The sequence below is a fragment of the Perognathus longimembris genome, chromosome 1 (genome assembly GCF_023159225.1).
Source record: "Perognathus longimembris pacificus isolate PPM17 chromosome 1, ASM2315922v1, whole genome shotgun sequence".
Lineage (NCBI taxonomy): Eukaryota > Metazoa > Chordata > Mammalia > Rodentia > Heteromyidae > Perognathus > Perognathus longimembris.
In genome coordinates, this window is record NC_063161.1 from 85,352,464 (window position 1) to 85,372,636 (window position 20,173).

Below are 20,173 nucleotides of genomic sequence, written 5' to 3' on the forward strand. Positions count from 1 at the left end.
AAAAAAATAAAAGGATATGCATCCAGAGTCAATTTGGTCCAGAATCTCTCCAGAGGAAAGTTGACACAACCAGTCACAAAAGAACAATGGTCAATTCACCTAGTGCCCATACTAATTTCTAGCATCCTCAGTAACTGGCCTGACACAAATACAAACTCATCATTACCTTCAGAGATGGTTGAAGAGAGAGAATATAATTACCTGTTAATTTTTAACTGAAACTCATTTTTGAAATTTTTTATTTAATACCAAAAATCTTTCAATCTTAAAGAAAATTTATTTGACTGTTTCAGCTTTCCATACATGTATCTGACTTTATTTATACATATTAACTAGGAGTTTAAGTAGAAAAATACAGTATATTTATTATTTTATATTTGGAAATTTAGCTATTATTTGTTTAACAGAGGCACATAATTTTTAAATTTTACTTGAGTAATATTAATCTCCATTATGTAACTATTATTATATAAATATGTAAATCCGTCTTTAAGATATACATAACATTATTAAAATTGAATAGAATATATAATATAGAATATATAATACATTCAAAATTTTTAAATAACATACACAGTCTCTTTCTCTAAACATACTACTTTAATGTTTAGTATTACATTGTGAAAATACAGCCTTATATAGTGGCTAAGTTTAAAAAAACTTTTAAAAAGTTGTACAATAGGCAAGTGGAGAAAGAAAACTAGCAACATTTGAGAGCTTGACTGTAGAGCAAGTTTGAGAAGAAACAGAAGGGATGGGTTCCTGATAAACCTATCACAAAGAAAACAGGTGTGCCTGCGACTCCTAAATATGCTTCTATAAGTTAAAGGAACAAAGAACACATTAAACGTTATGGCCATCTGAAGATGAGCCTTCTAGAAACTCCAAGTCTCTTCCAGAAATAATCTAGAATGAAAAATCTGGGGGCAAAGAAAATTAAATCACTATGGTGAGGAAAAAGCACTTCATAACCTACAAATCCATTAAAACACAAAGTACTATAATGCCCACTATACTGCAGAAGGAACATACCTGAATTATGACAGAACTCATGAGATTCAGACTAACGTAGGAAAAAGTAAAGAAAGTCCAAATTCAATAAGCCAGCAAGAGAAAGAGACCATGGCAAAAGAAAAAGGAAATTAATACAGCTCAGCAGTTTTAAAAAGCCAACAACTTAATAACCCTTGAGGAAAACTACTACTCTTCCTGATAAAGAGAGTGGAACTTTACCAGATGGACTTCTGATCCTAGCTCTCCCTGATACCCCAGTGACTAGTGCAAGCCAAAAACTCTTTTCAAAGACGGCAACGTCACAGCAAAGAACCTTTCAGATTAAAAGAAGCTAAAGAGATGAGACAAATAAAAGCAATGTGTGAAGGTGGAGGTCCAGGCTTTAGAGGAGAAGACTATCTTATATAAAATATTGTTACGATCAAGTGACATAATGGAATACAGATGGCCAAGCCGATTAAAGTTTCATATCACTACACACTTATGGAGTTGACAACGTTATGGCTATATTGATATGCGATGGGTAAAGGACCATGGTACATGACATGTATCTTACACTTTACATGAGTGCATATTTATGCATACATTCACAATTTTCCAGCAGCAAAATACGTAACTGTTGTAATTCCTATTGAATTCTATTCCCCCATCAATATCTACCCTTTATATCTGCAATTATCACAACAGATAGTGTTAATGAGAATCCTGAGACACAAGAATGTATTACACTGAACATGAAACATGTAAGAAAGGTTTTCTAGCAAAATGGAACCTTGTTAATTTTTTAAGTATTTTTATTGTTATTATATCCAGGTGGGGCTGGGATGAAGTTCGGTGGCAAAGTGCTTGCCTATCAAATTCAACATCCTGAGTTTGATCCTCAGTACCAAAAAGAAAAGAAGAAGAAGAAAAAAAAAAGTGATGCAGAGAGGGATTACGGTTTAATAAGTCAGGTACATTTCTATTTGGACAATGTCACCCCTTCCTTCACTGTCATCCAGTTCTTCACAACCATCCCCACCAAAATATTTTTAACATAGTATCTAGTGAATACTATTCATACATTTAATCACCATTTGTCAAAATAAAGCATTTTAAAGATAAAGATTTATCTGAGAAATTTGGCATTCATCTGGAAATTCTATCCTCAAATACTTTCCAAGGAATCCAATCTATTTTTGAAATAGTACCTATAACAAAAGTAACGTTTTTACATGGAGAATTTAAATATTTAGAGCCTCACATTTCTTTCACTTCGTTTCACAACCAAAATTTTTATTACCCTACAGTTCTTACCCTGACCATCCAAACTTGCACTTTTTTCCTCCTTAACGCTAGAATGAAGACATCAATTTCAATAATTGGACTAATTTGCAAAAAGATGCCTTAGTTGATGAAGTTTGGTGGTAATTAAATTGCTTTTATATCTACTACTAGGACAGCTATCATCCTGTATCTTGGATTCTGGCAAGTCAAATATTCAGGGTGTCCCAATTTTAATTTTAAAGCAATATTCCAAGATTTTTTTTTTTTTTTGGCCAGTCCTGGGCCTTGGACTCAGGGCCTGAGCACTGTCCCTGGCTTCTTCCCGCTCAAGGCTAGCACTCTGCCACTTGAGCCACAGCGCCGCTTCTGGCCGTTTTCTGTATATGTGGTGCTGGGGAATCGAACCTAGGGCCTCGTGTATCCAAGGCAGGCACTCTTGCCACTAGGCTATATCCCCAGCCCCAAGATTTTTTTTAAAAAGATAGTCAGCAGTCAAATTAACCTCCTTTCTCCCAAAACCAAGAAATAAGCTAGACAGCTGATGAAGTAAGTAGAAACAATTTTTCTCCAAATGGTATAGAAAACACTAAATAAATTAAATGACTAAATAAATAAATACCAATAAGTAACGGTCTCTAAGCTTCTAGAGATGCCATAAAATCCTAAAAATTCACCTGCCTCTTTCATCTAACATCTAATGAAATGTATTTTCTCAATTCAGTAAACATTTTTTCTGATTCAATAAACATCTTTTTCTTTTCCAATTAACTAAAACTTAAGGATTATTATGTAGATACTAGCTCTTAACCAAAAGGAAAGAAAAATATTAGCTATACTATGTTTTCCTATTCTTTTTATAGTCTCAAAAGATTGTTCACAAAAGACAGTGCATTTGTAGTAAGTTGCCACAACAGAATATTAAGCCACTTTCCTTAGATTTCAAAATCAAAGTCAGGCTGGCTCAAGTGATAGGGCATAAATCTAACAAGCATGCAATCCTGAATTCAAATCTTACAGTGCCATCAGAAATCAAAGTTAGAGAGTTAGATTAAATCTATCTAGTCAGGAGAAAAAAAATCACCTTTCAGACCAGTGATTTAAAGCAAAATTCATTCTTCAATCATTTACAGTCCATAATCATCCATAATAAAATGTTTTAGACAAAAAATTAACCTTCCACTATATGGCTATTAACCAAATCTTTGTTTTATAGCTGAAGCATATAATATATAAAGTTGGCTAATGATAATAAAATGTACTAACCTTAAAATTTTGATCTAGGTCATCTTCATTTTCCATTTCATTTTCGGCTTCTAAATCAATATCATCGTTGTCATCACTTTCATCTACTACGTCATCCACTGTGATACAAAATGTGCTATAAGTAGGTCAGAGGTAAGCATTCTACAACATGCACATCCAAAGGTAAAATGTTACATATATTGCACACATGCCATATGTAAACATAGTATTCCAATTGCCAATAAGAAGTGAGATTGCCTACTAAAAACGTCTCTAAGGCTATCCCAGCTTCTGAAAACCCTCTGAAAAAATACATCAAAGTGCTTTAAACTTTGGAAACCACTATAAAAAAACTAAGTGTCTTGTAAAATAATAATTTCAGTTGTAAACAAAATAATTTCTTATGCTTTAACAGTCTGAATAAAATATCTTGTTTCCTATTTATGATCAATTTCAGTAACTCCCTTCAATCCTTTTTAATTCCCTTCCTATTTGTTTCAAGGACTATGAGCCATGGACTGTATTATATGTATATTGACTATTTTGTATACTGGGAACGGAGGTACTGCATTCTGCTTGCTAGGCACATGCTCTACTAATAAGCCACACCCTGTGCCCAATTTTTCAATGCTTTTGTTTTTTTGGAGTGTCATTTCCCACCTAAACTGACTATTTTCTGCTCCTGACTATATCTAGGATGACAGGCACACGCCATCACATCACACTGCTTCCATTTGAGATGGAGTCTTTCAGATTTTTCTACAAAGGCTGGCCTGGAACTATGATCCTTCTTATCTCAACTCCCTCCCATGTAGCTAGGATGACATGTGCACACTGCCACACCCAGTCATTGGTTGAAAAGGGCTCTTGTGTATGTCTAGGCTAACCTAAAATTGTGATTGTCCCCATTCAAGGTAGCTAAGATTACAGGCATGAGCCATACACCAGTTTTCGGGCATACTGGCATTTATTAAGGTGTTATTAATAAAACAGAAAGCAAGAAACAGTAATTATGAAAAGAAAATAGATGCTAATGAAGGCACAAACTTCAAAATGCTATGGGTAAACCAGAAATGCAATAACTAATTGCAAACTGGTTGGGGCCTAGGGGTTGATCACATCTTCAAATTTCACAGCAGCATCTTGAAAAATGTTAAGAGACTGCTATACAAACATAATGGTGAGAAAGTACAGCCCTTAAGAAGAGGAAATAAAAATACTAAAGGAGATTTCTTTGAACAATAAGAAACAATCCTACCATACAAGGTGGTTAGGAAAGTATTTATGGAAAATAGAAATGAAGAAGTGAAGGATATAATATAGCAGTTCAAGTAGTTTAGATCTTTAACCTATAGAAGACGTGAGATTTCACAAGACAAATGATTTGATTCAGCCTGAATTTGACAGGTGTGAGTACAACTGGTGAAATAACTAATAGGCGGGAAAGTCAATAAAGGTCTGGATCAATCAAACAATAATGGGAATGAAGACTACATATTAAAGAAAAACTCATGGAACAAAATGCCAAAGGACATGGACCATGGATATGAGGGAGATGAGAGAAGACCAGAAAAAAATACTTAAGATTCTCATTAAGCAACAGTACTCAATCCTATAGGGTCAATTATTGGGCAGGAGAGGACAACATGATCAAATTCATTATACACAAGCATGAAAATTTTAAAATGAAACCTACTACTTTGTACATAAACACTAATAAAAAGAAAATAAACATTTATTTTCTAAATAAAACTTACCTTAAAAGATAGATGTATGACACAAAAAGGATTTCTAACTTAGTTACAAAACTGAAACTGACTGTCCTTGTTGAGACGATACCTTTTGACATTCTTTTACATGTCTAATAATGTACCTGTCCATTGTAATGAAGAATTGTGACTGAACTTGTTCAGAGATAACAGTAAAATGTAACAATAAGTAAATATAATATGAATATAAATATAAAATAAGTATAACCAAGATAACAATAAAATATAAGTGTAAGAATGGATACAGAGAGACATATGTTTTCCTAAAATATGACTCCTATTTCCAGTGTGACTAATAGCAAGGATTATCAACTGTTCCCTCAGTATCAGTTCTGCTCTTCTTGGCTTTTAGTACTAGAACATCTTCATTTTAGATACAGGGATTCCTGCCTCCTTTGCAATAGTGATAACCATAAATTTGTACAATTCTTGCCCAATGCTATATGATACAATGTGATAAATATAAATTCTAGGTCGTGTTCTTTAGAAAGAAAACTGTCCTCTCCATTTTTTCTCATTCCTATTTTCACATTCCCATGGAAACTACCATAGAAGTTTAAAAAAACACCCTAATACAACATAGATCTTCTGGCCAGGGACCATCAGCCTATCTTCTGAATGGATATATGATGGGAGAAATAAAATCAAATATCTCTCTGTCTTGTAGCAGTGTAGCAAAAGGGCTCTGAAGACAGGACTCCTGAATTCAAAGCCTGGCTCCCTAACTTGCTGGATATCTGATTTTGACCAAGTCAGGTTACATTGTTAATTTCCTCAACTATAAAATGAAGATATCTACTTATATTGCTCTTCTGAGTATTAAAGGAATATATATGTATGCTATATATATAGATCATTTACATGTGTATACAAACATACATATATACATACTGCTACACAAGCATTTATATACATACATACACATATATATATACATACATACTGCTATTACAAAGAGATTACAAAAATGCTTATGACTATTTGAGTGACCTTGCTGAGTCTGTAATAGTAACGCTGTTAAAATACAGAGACCAAATGGCCTCAAACTCCTTTTTGGAGGTAGCAAAAGAACTAAGAATATTAGTATATAAAGTAACCTGCTCTATTTACACCTAAGTCCTAAGAGCAGTTATTCATGGATAAACAAGGAGGAAACTGATACCTGAAGAAAATCAACTTAAGGGACTGAATTTAGAAAAAAAAATCTATTGCAAACAGGAAAAATGATTGCATGAACATGGGAGGAAAAAGCTTAGCTTCGGAGGAAAAAAAATGTCTTAACTCTTAGTCAAGCCTTCAACTATTTCCTTTATATGGCATTTTCCTGTGGGTTCATACTGTAGACATGAAATGCTGGTATAACTTAGATTGTCTGAGACATTCTTTTTTATTCCCAAGATCAAATGGTATTTTTATACCATGACTGATACCAAGTATTACTACTGTCTAATCATATCATTAAAACCATGGAAAAGTGTAGTGTAGTAGCTCACTCCTGTAATCCTAGTTACTGAAGAGTGTGAGATCAGGAGGATGGTGGCTCAAAGAGTTCATCTCAAACAATAAAAACCTAGGTGTGGTAGTATACACCTGTAATCTCATCTACTCAAGTAGACTAAATAGCTAGACTCAAGTCCTGGATGGCCCAGGCAAAAAGAGAAACCCCATTACAAACGTAATGAAAGCTCAGGTGGTAGAATACCTGCTTGGCAAGCACAAGGCCCTGAGTTCAAATCCCAGGGCAAAAAGTTAAAAACAAATGAACAACAACAACAAAAATAGTAACACCAAAATACTTGTTATTCACATTTATAGTCTCCCCTCTAGATTACCCCATTTCTTAGAGTGTAAACCATGTTTTATACTTGATTCCCTTGGGTTTTCTGTGTTATAGAAAAGTAATAATGTCCACAGATTTTTGATATATCACATTCTTTTCAACTGTTAAAGATTTATCTTTTCCCTGTCTAGCTAATTAAACTAAAGCTTTCGAATTGGTATTAAATAAAAATGGTCAAGAGATGCAATTTCTAACATTCCATTACTGTTCTTGATATTTAATATTGAGATTGTTGTTCAAAAATATTTCTGGTTTCCTTAGCAACTTTTATTTCAAATTGACATGGTTTCTATAAAATCTCATCATGGAGTTTACTGAAACATTCATTTTGTTTTCTTCTTTTGTCCTACTGATAATAAATTTTATTAAAGTCACAATATTACAGTGAATTTAAATGACCTAGGTGTCCTCTTCAGTAAAAACTGCTCAATTTAATTTGCTAGTATTTTAGGACTTTTATAAATACTTTGATAAATTATATTCAACTGTAGGTTGTTTCAGGTTTTTCTTATCCAAGTTTTGCATTCTAGCTTCTAAAAGTTCCCCTTTTCTCTGTGCTCTGTCAAATAAAAGTCAACAGCCCTTGTCTTCTTCACTGAAGAAACTTGATCTCACATTCAATTCTAGGGTTTTTTTTTTCATTACTTAAGTAAAATTTAATTACTTGTATTTTACTGAAATAGTGTCCATTTCCATCATATAGTCAAATGTAGTAGCAGGTGTTAGCTTTAACAACCACTTGTAGATCAACTTTCACCTCCTCCAATGTGTCAAGGATAAAGAGGACACTGTATTTTTATCCATTTTTCTTTGTCATTTCAGTGATTGCTACTTATCTTTGCTCTATTATTAGGCACATGTATTACTTAAATTGGATAAAATAACCTTTACTGATTGTTTTACACATTTTTTTCAATCTGTACCTATATTGTGAGTAATGTAATACCTTTCACCTCATTTGATCTGGGAAAAAAAACACACATATACTTTCAAGCTTTCCATTCTGCAGTTTTAGGGCTACAATAAAAAAAAGTATCAGCTAGATGGACTTTTTCTTCTGTCCAATATGATTCCTTGTCTTTTAATAGGATTACTTTATCCATTTAGATTTCTTATTACTGAATCTGAGTTGCTTTGTTTCTGCTTTGTATTTAGTTCTCTCAGTGTTGTGCATCTCTGAATTTTCTTGCTTTCATATAGCAGTGATGGACTCATTTTCTCTATTTATATAGAGCATCAGTGCTCAGTCTGTGAGCCAATCTATGTATTCCTAGAGATGGAGGTACCCAGTCTAAGTATCTTAGTTCTAGATGCCACTTTTACGTTTGAAAACATGTATTTCTATAGTTACCATTTTATAAATATAAAAACAATATTTTAGAAAAGTTTATTTGTGTGAAAGACTCATTTAATGATTACTGTACATTATCTATCTCTTTACCAATGATTAGCTGATATGGATCATAAGTTACCATTTATAAAATTTAATGCAATCACTCTTCTGTGTCTTTTGCATTCTTGACATTTGCCATTATCACTTGACTAGCTAGACTAATATACTGCATAATCACTTCAGGAAGGGTACTGTGTAATATACTTCTGTACCCCTTAAATATCTAAGAATGTATCACTTTCACACATAGCAATAATAAAGGTTCTGGAATCCTAAGTCTGTTTCATTATCTTTAGATATCCAAGAGAGTAAGTTTTGAGGCTAGATTTATCCATTAAACAAATACTAAGTGCTCACTTGGTATGACTCAGGCAAGCTAATGGATAAAGACAAAATGCAAAAAAAAACAAAAAACACTCCTACTGTGATAAATACATATATTCCATTTTGGTCTCTAGTTCATGGAACACCACTCCTCAATCAAATCCCTTGGAATTTCTGAACTGACAAGAGACCACTTTGTTCTATGAGATGTCTCTTGGTAGGATACTAGATACTCTGAAGATGTAGGCTGGTGGCTAAAATCTCAAGGTAACTGCAACCCTTCTCCTCGACCTCAAAAAAGATTCGGAGTTGATTTAATCACCAATAGTTCATGATTTAATTAATCATGCCTATATAATAACACTTCCATAAAAACTAAATGATGAGGCTCAAAGCACTTCTGAGTTAGCGAAAACATCAAGGTGCTAGAAGGGTTGTGTGCCTGATAGATCCACAGCCTTCTCCCATACCTGACCTTATACACCTCCTCCCCTTGTGCCAGACTATATCCTTTATAGTAAACAAATAAATGTAAACACAGTGTTCCTGAATTATGTAAGCTGTTAGTAAATAATCAACACTGATCAGAGCTGGAAACTTCTCCACCAACATTATAGCCAGCAGGTCAGAAATAGAATTGAAACTAATTAAGAGAATGTCCATTTGGTATCCAGAGAAGTAGAGAATTGGTTGGTATGAGTCTGGTGTCAGAAATATAAGTAAAACTAGATCATACCTATCTTAGTAGAACATAACATTTTGGCTGAGGAAAATAAAGATTATGACACATGAAATACCTGAGAATAATGGAAAACAGAATGACAGTATTTTCCATGTTTATCATATAGTTACTATTAGTCTTCCCATCTTAATCAAGAATGAGAAGCACACAGAAAACAAGCCAGCAGAAAAATACCACCTCTCTCATTTCTTCCAAGGTCAGGAGAATTTAATACACTTCTAGTCAGGTGTGTCTGCCTATTAATCTCAGCATCAACCAAAAGAACACTATTTGAAATTTGTTCTACCTCCTTCCAGGATTATGATGAGCAAGCATCATAGAAAAGCACCAGTAGCACACGCATATGCTCTCGCATTTCTCTCTGTCTCTCTGTCTCTGTCTGTCTCTGTCTGTCTGTCTGTCTGTCTCTCTCTCTCTCTCTCTCCTAGTTAGGACCACCACTGAAATGCCCAATATTTACACCTCCCTAATCCTAGTTTGAAATTTATGAGACACTCCAGCCAATCTTATCAGCTCATTCCTACAATCCTAGCCCACACGGGAGGAGAGAAGTTCAAGGTGAGCCCAGGCAAAAAGTTACAAGACACTCTTTCTCAATCAGTAAGAAAAGCACCCTGGGGGTTCACACTTGTGATCCCCACTACATAGGGAAGCATAAGTAGGAGAAACAGCCTGAAGCTATCCATGGGGAAATCTGCAAGACACTGAAAAATATATAAAGTAAAAAGTGCTGGAGGCACAATTCAAGTGGGAGAGAATACCTGCTTAGTAAGAATCAGAGCCCTAAATTCAAACTCCAATACTACAAAGGAAAAAAAAAGTGAGATGAATGTATGCTAATGGGAAAGAGATTAATTCTACCTTCTCTTGACTGACTCTTCAAATTAACTATGAAAGGCATCTCAATTTAAAGAACACTCTGCATCTCTCCAAGGGAGAGTAGAGACTTAATGCTGAATCTTCATCAGTCTACTCATATCTCTACTAAACGTATAGTAGGTTCTTTTGTTTTTTCATGATGATGCCCCTCTTATCTTATTTGGCTATTTAATACAGTTTTTTTTATTTTTTGTTTTCAAATTTTTATTATCAAACTGATTTACAGAAAGGTTACAGTTTCATACATTAGGCATTGGATACATTTCTTGTAAGTTTTTTTATTTTTTAAATAGAAATTTAAATGGAAAGGAAAGAAGGAATTAAATGACTGCATTTACTTAGCTATCATACTCATAAGGCCAACATTACATTAGGTCTTACACTTTTAACCTTTTAAAAGGAAGATTCTATTCATGTTTTGATATTTTGTGCCAACTAAATTATATTCAATTTTAAAATAAACACCAGGTACAATGACTCATGCTTGTAATCTAACAAATTTGAGAGGCGGAGACATAATGATTACAGTTGAAGGGTAGCCTAGGCAAATAAGTCAGTAAGACCATTTCTCATTCAATAGGCTAGATACGGTTCTACATAACAGTAATCCTAGCTACTCAGAGTGGCATGGTCTAAAACTGGGGTAAGAAGCACAAGAACCTGTCTGAGAATAACTAAAGCAAAAAGTTCTAGAAGTATGACTAACAGGGTAAAATGCTTGCCTAGTAAATACAAGGCCATGAGTTAAAATCCCAGTACTGCCATAATTAATTACAGTCAAGCCTAGGACAATAATATATCACTATCAGGATTACAAAGCTAATTATAATTACTTGAAAATGCTTTTAAAACGCTATTTCATATAAGTATTTATATAAAAATAAAAGGACTTTAATATTTTTCAAAAAAGTAACCAAAAAATATTAAAGAAATTCTTTTTTTAAGTTAAACAACATTTAGTGGAAAAACAGTAGTCAAAATTGTAAACACAGTTAAACATATTTAACAGTAATACTAAAATAATCATTCCATTTCTTCACTGCTGAAGCCATGAGAGAATGTCTTTTGTAATCAGTTATTTTTTTATCATGCAGAAATGTATTGTTATTTTTACCTTTGTTATAACATTTCTGTAATACAGACACAGTGATGTTTATTTAAATATTATTACAGTTACTGTGCATGCTGTTGGCACACTCATATTCACAGCTTACAAAGTAAAAACTCAACTGTATAAGATTGGTTCTGAAATAGAAGCATTTTCATTAATACATTCACCAGTTAGGTCTGTCTTCTAAGTCAGGAAAAAAGAAATATACATTTTTTAATTAAAAAAAAAGAACAAACAACTTGTCAGCAGCAAATTTCAGCTAAATTGGAAATTAATGTCCCCAGGAACAGAAGCACAAAGTCAGATCTCCAGCTGAGATGAAAGTACAAATTGCAGAGTTAAGAACTTCAGAGACGGGCTGGGAATGTGGCCTAGTGGCAAGAGTATTTGCCTCGTATACATGAAGCCCTGGGTTCGATTCCTCAGCACCACATATATAGAAAACGGCCAGAAGTGGCGCTATGACTCAAATGGCAGAGTGCTAGCCTTGAGCAAAAAAAGAAGCCAGAGACAGTGCTCAGGCCGAGTCCAAGGACCAGGACTGGCAAAAAAAAAAACAAGAAAAGAAAAACCTTCAGAGAATATACTGTATAGTCATTTATCACCAAATAAATATTTAAAATAGAAATCTCAAATTTAATAATACAATTTTTATCTAAATAAAATCTATTAGGAGGCATCAATGGCAAGTAACACCATCAGCTAGCTTGGTTACTCACCAGAATGATGGAAATATAGCTCTCATCTCTAAATGTCTCTTTCAGTCCTTTTGGAGAGCCAAGCTGAAAGGATGCACTACCTACCCAACATTGGGAACACTGAGAATATTTGAGGGGATGAGAGCATTCTCAAAACAGATTCATGGTTTGTAAGTAGGGCACCAAAATAGTAGCCCTGAGAGATACACCAACCTACCATAGCTAAGATGGAGGACCCATCAATTCAGCCAGTGTCATACCAGACAGTACCAGGGCTTGTGACAACATAGTGTGTTTTGAGAGAATAATATACTTTAGAGAAGAAAAGGTCAGTTTATTCAAGTAACTAAATATACTATAACTCAGCCTCATAATTAACTGCAGTATATTAACCCAGATACTTTCTCTTTCCCATTTCAATAACTATTACAAAAAAATTCCAGGGGGCTGGGAATATAGCCTAGTGGTAGAGTGCTTGCCTCATATACATGAAGCCCTGGGTTGGATTCCACAGCACTATATATATATATAAAGCCAGAAGTGGCACTGTGGCTCAAGAGGTAGAGTGCTAGCTAGCCCTGAGCAAAAAGAAGCCAGGGACAGTGCTCAGGCCCTGAGTTCAAGTTCCACGACTGGAAAAAAAAAAAATCCAGGCACCAGTAGCTGGCTCACACTTTTTGTTTTTGTTTGGGGGGGGTGGGGTGTGAAGTCCTGGGGCTTGTGACTCAGGGCCTGAGCACTTTCCCTGGCTTTTTTTTTTTACTCAAGGCTAGCACTCTACCTCTTGAGCCACAGCACTACTTCCAGCTTTTTCTGTGTATGTGGTGCTGAGGAATGGAACCCAAGACTTCATGCATGCTAGGCAAGTACTCTACCACTAAGCCATATTCCCAGCCCCTGACTCACACATATTATAATCCTACCTACTCAGGAGGCTGAAATCTGAGGACTGCAATTCAAGCCATCTGGACAGGAAAATCTGTGAGACTCGTATCTCCAAAAAATTACAAAAACCTAGAGGTAGAGCTTTAACTCCAGTGATAGTGTACTGGCCTTGAGCAAGAAAAGCTCAGGGACACTGTTCCAGGCCCTGAGTTCAACCCTACAACAAACACCAATACAAACAGAAAAGTTCCTAACAATATGACTGACATGTAAATGCTTCTTTTATAGCACACCTATAGTATTACTTTTTTTTTTTTTTAAAAAAAAAAAAGCAGCCTATCTCTATCTCTAAGAAGCTTGCATTTCCTCCAGGCAAGTTATGTTCAAATTTTTATCTTATACATAAAATGTAACTATTTTAGTAATTACAGTTCTTTAACTAAAGAAAAAAAGTTCACTAAAAACTACAATGTAAACCCAAATATACACCTACAGTTTTAACATTACCATCTCCTACTGTGATAATTTAAAGGAATCACTATCAACTAATGTTGCCCTGATGCTTAAATTTTTTCACAATTCACATTTATACATATGCAGCAACACATGCCAAACAATTTTTTTCTTTTTTTTTTTTCTGATTGTGGAGCTTGAACTCAAGAGCCTGGGCAATGTCCCTGGGCTCTTCTGCTCAAGGCTAGCACTCTTGTCACTTTGAGCCACAGCACTGCTTCTCAAACCATTTTTTCTTAATCACTTAAACTTTAATATCTTCTATTAAGAGAAATATTTACTAAATAAAATGTTCATTAAGGCCTTTTTTTTAAAAAGACCTTTTATTGAGTAGTTTGGACAGAGGTAAAATAAAATATCAACAGAATAAAAAATCCCTGGGCTGGGGATATGGCCTAGTGGAAAGAGTGCTTGCCTCGCATACATGAAACCCTGGGTTTGATTCCCCAGCACCACATATATAGAAAACGGCCAGAAGTGGCACTGTGGCTCAAGTGGCAGAGTGCTAGCCTTGAGCAAAAGGAAGCTAGGGACAGTGCTCAGGCCCTGAGTCCAAGGCCCAGGACTGGCAAAAAAAAAAAAAAAAAATCCCAAGAAGCAATGAAAGACAGAAGTAAGCCTGTGGGTCCTACCTTCAGGAGGTAAATTGTAGAGCTGGGCCACAGGTCCAGTCACAGGAACAACAGGCAACTTGAAATTGAAAGAACTTTTAATCGTTGGGAGTGGCAGTCGATTTTTGGGGAAGCATTTCCTCATTATCAGACTGGAGGTGTTGACAAGTGGATCAAGAGTCCTGACTGCCAAACATTCCTGTTTTTAAAAAAAAAGAAAAATATAATGGGTCTTTGGTGAAAAGCTGAATCAAGGTTTATATTCAGAAAAGACTACAGTAATAATTTTCTAGAGAAAAATAACACATAGCACAGTAGTAAAACACAGGATAATTATAAAAGAATTTCCTGTGTAGAAGTGTGTATTTGTAAATAAGAACTTCACATAGCAAATTCAACAAGATTAAAGTTCCTTTAGTATGTTTCCAATGCAGAAAGCAGTCCCATAGTAGACACGGAAAATCAACAAATAAATATGTGACTCATTTAGGAAACATTTAGCAATTCTAAGGCAAAACCTTAAAAAAATACTTAAAGAAAGAAGATAGAAGGATTAAAAATGGAAGAGAGGTATGAGAAATAAAGTGAAGAAACATTTGACTGAGCCTTACTCTGAATTCTGAAACTTGAGAAATGGCACCTCACAGTAACTTGGCCAACAGAAGACTGAAAATATCAATTGAAGCACAGGGGATTTGAAATTATATCCTACAACAATACTGTTTATGACCAGTGACATTTACATGGCACTTTGATACACATTTCACATCTAACCTGTATTACAGGTGAGAAATTAAGGTTTCTTTCCAATAAAAATAGCCTCCTGAAAATAAAATGTGAAGGTTAGTTTGCAACATCTCTACTCAACAAAAATGCCAGGCACAGGGCTGGGAATGTGACTTAGTGGTAGAGTGCTTGCCTTGCATGCGCGAAACCCTGGGTTTGATTCCTCAGCACCACATAAACAGAAAAGGCTACAAGTGGCGCTGTGATTTAAGTGGAAGAGTGCTAGCCTTGAGCAAAAGGAAGCTAGGGACAGTGCTCAGGCCCTGAGTTCAAGACCCAGGACTGGCAAAAAAAAAAAAAAAAGCTGGGCACAGTAGTTCAATTGTCATCCAAGTTCCACAGAAAGCCTAAGTAGGAGGATTATTGTCCAAGCTTGTCCAGGCAAAAAACACATTCCCTACACCTGAAATATAACTGAAAGCAAAAATGACTGGTTCAGGGCATGGCTCAAGTGGTAGAACACCTACCAAGCAAGGATAAGGCACTGTATCCAAACTGCAGTACAACAAAAGAAAACAAAATGTATGAGTACTTTCTCATTAGTTCAGTTTTCTTAAAAATAAAATCATAAACTAGGATAATAAGAATAAAGTTACCTGTGATGTATTATACAGGATTTTCATCCCATTGGCATCAATAAATGCTTTCCTTCCCAATTTGATGTTTGTAACACTTTTTAAACTCTGTAAAATCCCTTTCCGAACAAGCATGTTTCTATGCCGATTATCATGGCGATGCCAATCTACATAAATTGTTAAAAGCACTTGGACATATCCTCTGTCTACAGCTCTTCTGGCATTTGTTTCTTTAATAAAAGAAAATTGAGAAAGAATATTGTTAAATTATAAGAAAAAGAATAAATGAATTAAATATTAACCTCATACTGTGATGAATTATCCTTTTGTACACAAGTTTTCCAACAAAATAGGATAAGTTCCAGAAGTCATTACATTTTTTTCAGATAATTTCTTGCCTAAATACTGTTTAATGGTTTAGAAATATTAAACTCTCTTACTAACTGGGCACAGTAGTACATACCTGTAATCTCACTACTCAAAAGGCTGGGGAAAAATATCAAGAGTTGGAGGCAAATATGTGCTACATAGTAAGATTATATCTCAAAAACTTTATCTCTTTACTACAATGAAGGCTACATTTTTTTTCTAAATGGTAATCCCAATAAAAGCTTCATATATTTTTAAACTTCTAAACAATTACTGTGACCATATACCAAATGAAACTGACTCACTACCTGTAAATACAATTTTACTAAAAGTCTTTCTCACTTTTTAACTTGTATTACAATCTTTGTGTTCATACTAAAATGAATCTGATTGAAATGCATTGGAAATTTTATGATTCTAGTGAATTTCATTGCTCTAACTAATCCCAAATTATGCAAATTCCTACTTCGCAGCAACATTAAGTTAAAACTGTCACTTTTTAGTACCTGGAAACAAGACTAGAAAATAGTGCTTTCTAGACAATAAAATTTTAATTTAATGGAAACTACATTAAAGATTTTACCAAAAAAAATTACCAACACAATTTCATCAACAAATTTAATCTAACTTTATTATTTTTAAAGTGTTATTATTTAAGAGTAACCAAAAAGCACATTTTGCTAAGCTAGCAGTTAAAGAAATAGTATGGTAGCAACACACACAGCTATCTAGCATCACTTCAGGGTGTCTATTATAACAAGTGCAAGATTCATTGGTTGGAATACCAACGCATTCAGCTTGTTTAGAAATTCTAACCTCTTCTTAATCTCAAATGTATGTATAAAATGAACCTAGTTCATGTCATGTACACTAAAATGAGGCTAATTTTAGTTGTCTGGATTATTAAAGTTCCCAAATGTGCTACAGTAACCTAAAACATAACACTAAGGTATGGTATTATTAATTTCCTTTCAGAACTATATTCTGACATTACAAAGATAAAAGAAACTACTGGGGAAAAAGCTTTCTCGTGTGATAGTTTTAAAACATCTACTGCATATAAAAAAATATGCTAGTTTTCTAGAGCAGTGACCATTTACACAATCAATGTAATTGTTTTGACTAAGAAAAATGTCATATTTTAAATGGATTCATACTTCATCTGCACCACTTGAAATATGTAAGCCTTTGGTTATTTAACCAGGAGTATGATTTTGTTGCAAGTCACTCTGATCACTGTCTACACTACTACAAATTTTTGTATCTTTGTGCCAGAACTCTCCATAGACTAGATGATATTTATGGCAAGTATTGAAAATCTTTAGGAAGGACCAAATAAGAAACTTGACTGTAATTCAAACACAGATGCTGAGGTGACTCTTAAGAGGAAATGAACAGAACTGCCTTCTATCTCACTAAGCACAACCAAAAACAAATTAGTAAAGGGTTATTTATTCATGTGTTCAGGATACAAAACCCTCTCTAAATAAAAGACAATATAAGTTTATCTTGGGCTTCAGCATCTATTCTATACTCCAACATTGGCAAATGAGCTTGCCTGTCTTTATTTTCTTTACTTTATATCCTTCCATATTTATCTTACTAGTCAAATTTGCCTTCTTAAAATAAATGATTAATACCTACTCCCCCTTAAAAAAAAAAACACCTTGTTTTTTTTAATGTAAATGAGAATTATCTGATGAGAATGCTCTAAGCTTTACAAAGATGCGGCATGAAACAAATACTGTTTTGCATTACTTAATTTTACCCGTGTCATGAATAATTTGAAAATAAATTAAATATAAACTACTTCTCAGTGAATCTTTTTTTTTTTTTTTTTGGCCAGTCCTGGGCTTTGGACTCAGGGCCTGAGCACTGTCCCTGGCTTGTTTTTGCTCAAGGCTAGCATTCTGCCACTTGAGCCACAGCGCCACTCTGGCCATTTTCTGTATATGTGGTGCTGGGGAATTGAACCTAGGACCTCCTGTATATGAGGCGAGCACTCTTGCCACTAGGCCATATCCCCAGCCCTTCAGTGAATCATTTTTATCCTGATAAAGTAAACGGGTATACTTGCCTACCACCTTCCTTTGAAAAAGTATAGAGAAAATAAAACAAAAATTAGTATTTCAAACTGAAGATTCCAGAGTTCAGTCTGGTATCTTCTAAGAATTTGAAAATTTCTGAGAACAAAAATTTCTTAGCGATTTTTTTTCTCAGTGATTCTGAAAAATAATCTTTAAAGTATAAAGAACTATCCTAATCCACTCCAAATCAAAAGTAAACAGTCTTACTAATTTAAGAATCTTTAGCTGGGGGATCTTGTGGCTCACATCTGTAATCCAGCTACTCAGGAGGCTAAGATCTGAGGATCTCCATTCAAAGTCAGCTTGGGCAGTAAAGTCTGTGACACTCTTATCTCCAATTAGCCAGCAAAAAGTCAGAAGTAGAGCTGTCGCTTAAATGGTAGAGCATTAGGCTTATGCAAAAAGCACAAGGTCAGAGCCCAATCGCTAAGTGCCAAGCCCCAGGAAGAAAAAAAAATAGTTTTTACACTGTTTCAACTAGAAAATCAGAGTATATCAAAACAAATTCATCCATATGTGATTTTCATATAATGTTTAGCAAATCATATGAAAAGAAAGCTACAGTTAACCTTATTACATACCACGTATTTCATTGCAAGAATAAAATAGTTACATGAGGACTTTAGCATATAATACTAATATTTAAAGTGATTTTTAAATTGAATTCATTACAAAAACTAGATCTTAAACATTTTCTATTATTTAAAAAATAAAATTCTAGCAATTAAAAACTCAGAAAAATTAGTCCCATTAATTTTTAGCCAATTGTCTTTTGTTTGTTTGTTTTTTGCCAGTCTTGGGCCTTGAACTCAGGGCCTGAGCACTGTCCCTGGCTTCCTTTGGCTCAAGGCTAGCACTCTGCCACTTGAGCCACAGCGCCACTTCTGGCCATTTTCTATATATGTGGTGCTGGGGAATCGAACCCAGGGCTTCATGTATACAAGGCAAGCTCTCTTGCCACTAGGCCATATTCCCAGCCCCCCAATTGTCTTTTTTTATTATATCTTTGGGACAATGGGGCATGTGAAAGCCATCAGCATATATTTTTAAGCCTAAATGTCAAAAAAATTAATAAACCAATCATCTATAAAAGTCCAACTGACAATATTTAAAGTGGAAATAATGAGTATCACAGAAAGAAAATAAATACATAAATGTAAGATGATTATTTTCCAAAATTATCATAACATCTATATTTCAGTGCTTTAACTCTGAAGATAAAATGTTTCATTTTGTAAGTGAATTTATTAAAACTTTAATAGTCACTTTTTAATGTCAAAGCTGGATATATGGTATAAACAAAATTTCTAATTAAAGGTTCTAAGTTCAAATCATACATGATACACTGAGACAGTAGTCTCTCAAGACATTTCCCATGGCCTATTAATGACAGATCCATTTTTTTTTTTAATGATACTTATGGGGCTGGGAATATGGCCTAGTGGTAAAGTGCTCACCTTGTATACATGGAGCCCTGGATTAGAGTCCTCACCCCCACATGTATATAGAAAAAGCTGGAAGTGGCGCTGAGTGGTAGAGTGCTAGCCTTGAGCAAAAAGAAGTCATGGACAGTGCTCAGACCCTGAGTTCAAGCCCCAGGATGGAAAAAAACAAAACAAAAAAATGATACTAATACTTGTTTTATACTATTATTAGGACTTTATGCCTATAGAAACAACTTAGAAAAATAGTTTTTATTGTACTTAGAAATGTACTCAATAGGGCTGGTAATGTGGCTTAGTGGTAGAGTGCTTGCCTAGGCTGCATGAAGCCTTGAGTTCAATTCCTTAGCACCACATAAACAGAATATGCTAGAAATGGTGCTGTGGCTTCAAGTGGCCGAGTGCTGGCGTTGAACAAAAGAAGCTCAGGGATAGTGCCCAGGCCCTTAGTTCAAGCCCCAAGACTTACCCCCGCCCCCAAAAAAGGAAGAAAGAAAAGCATTCAATAAATACATAGCATCAGTTATGATGTGTTCCAATTACACAAAATGAGATCGATTTAGATATTAGATTATTTTAAAACTATATTCTAGATCTACATTTCCAATTTCTTGAACATAGTAAGCA

At 34.5% G+C, this 20,173-nt stretch overlaps 1 protein-coding gene across 5 annotated transcripts in view; it reads right to left on the minus strand.

Annotated features, from left to right (window-relative positions):
* Nucleotides 1-20,173, minus strand: part of Agtpbp1 (ATP/GTP binding carboxypeptidase 1) — a 176,994-nt gene that overhangs the window by 90,232 nt on the left and 66,589 nt on the right. For all 5 annotated transcript variants that reach the window (XM_048331509.1, XM_048331495.1, XM_048331502.1 and 2 more), the window contains 3 exons: nucleotides 15,670-15,878; nucleotides 14,309-14,486; nucleotides 3,544-3,641 (listed from right to left, as the gene is read on the minus strand). In XM_048331509.1, the coding sequence (XP_048187466.1) occupies nucleotides 3,544-3,641; nucleotides 14,309-14,486; nucleotides 15,670-15,878 (485 nt within the window). The remainder of the gene's footprint in view (nucleotides 1-3,543; nucleotides 3,642-14,308; nucleotides 14,487-15,669; nucleotides 15,879-20,173) is intronic.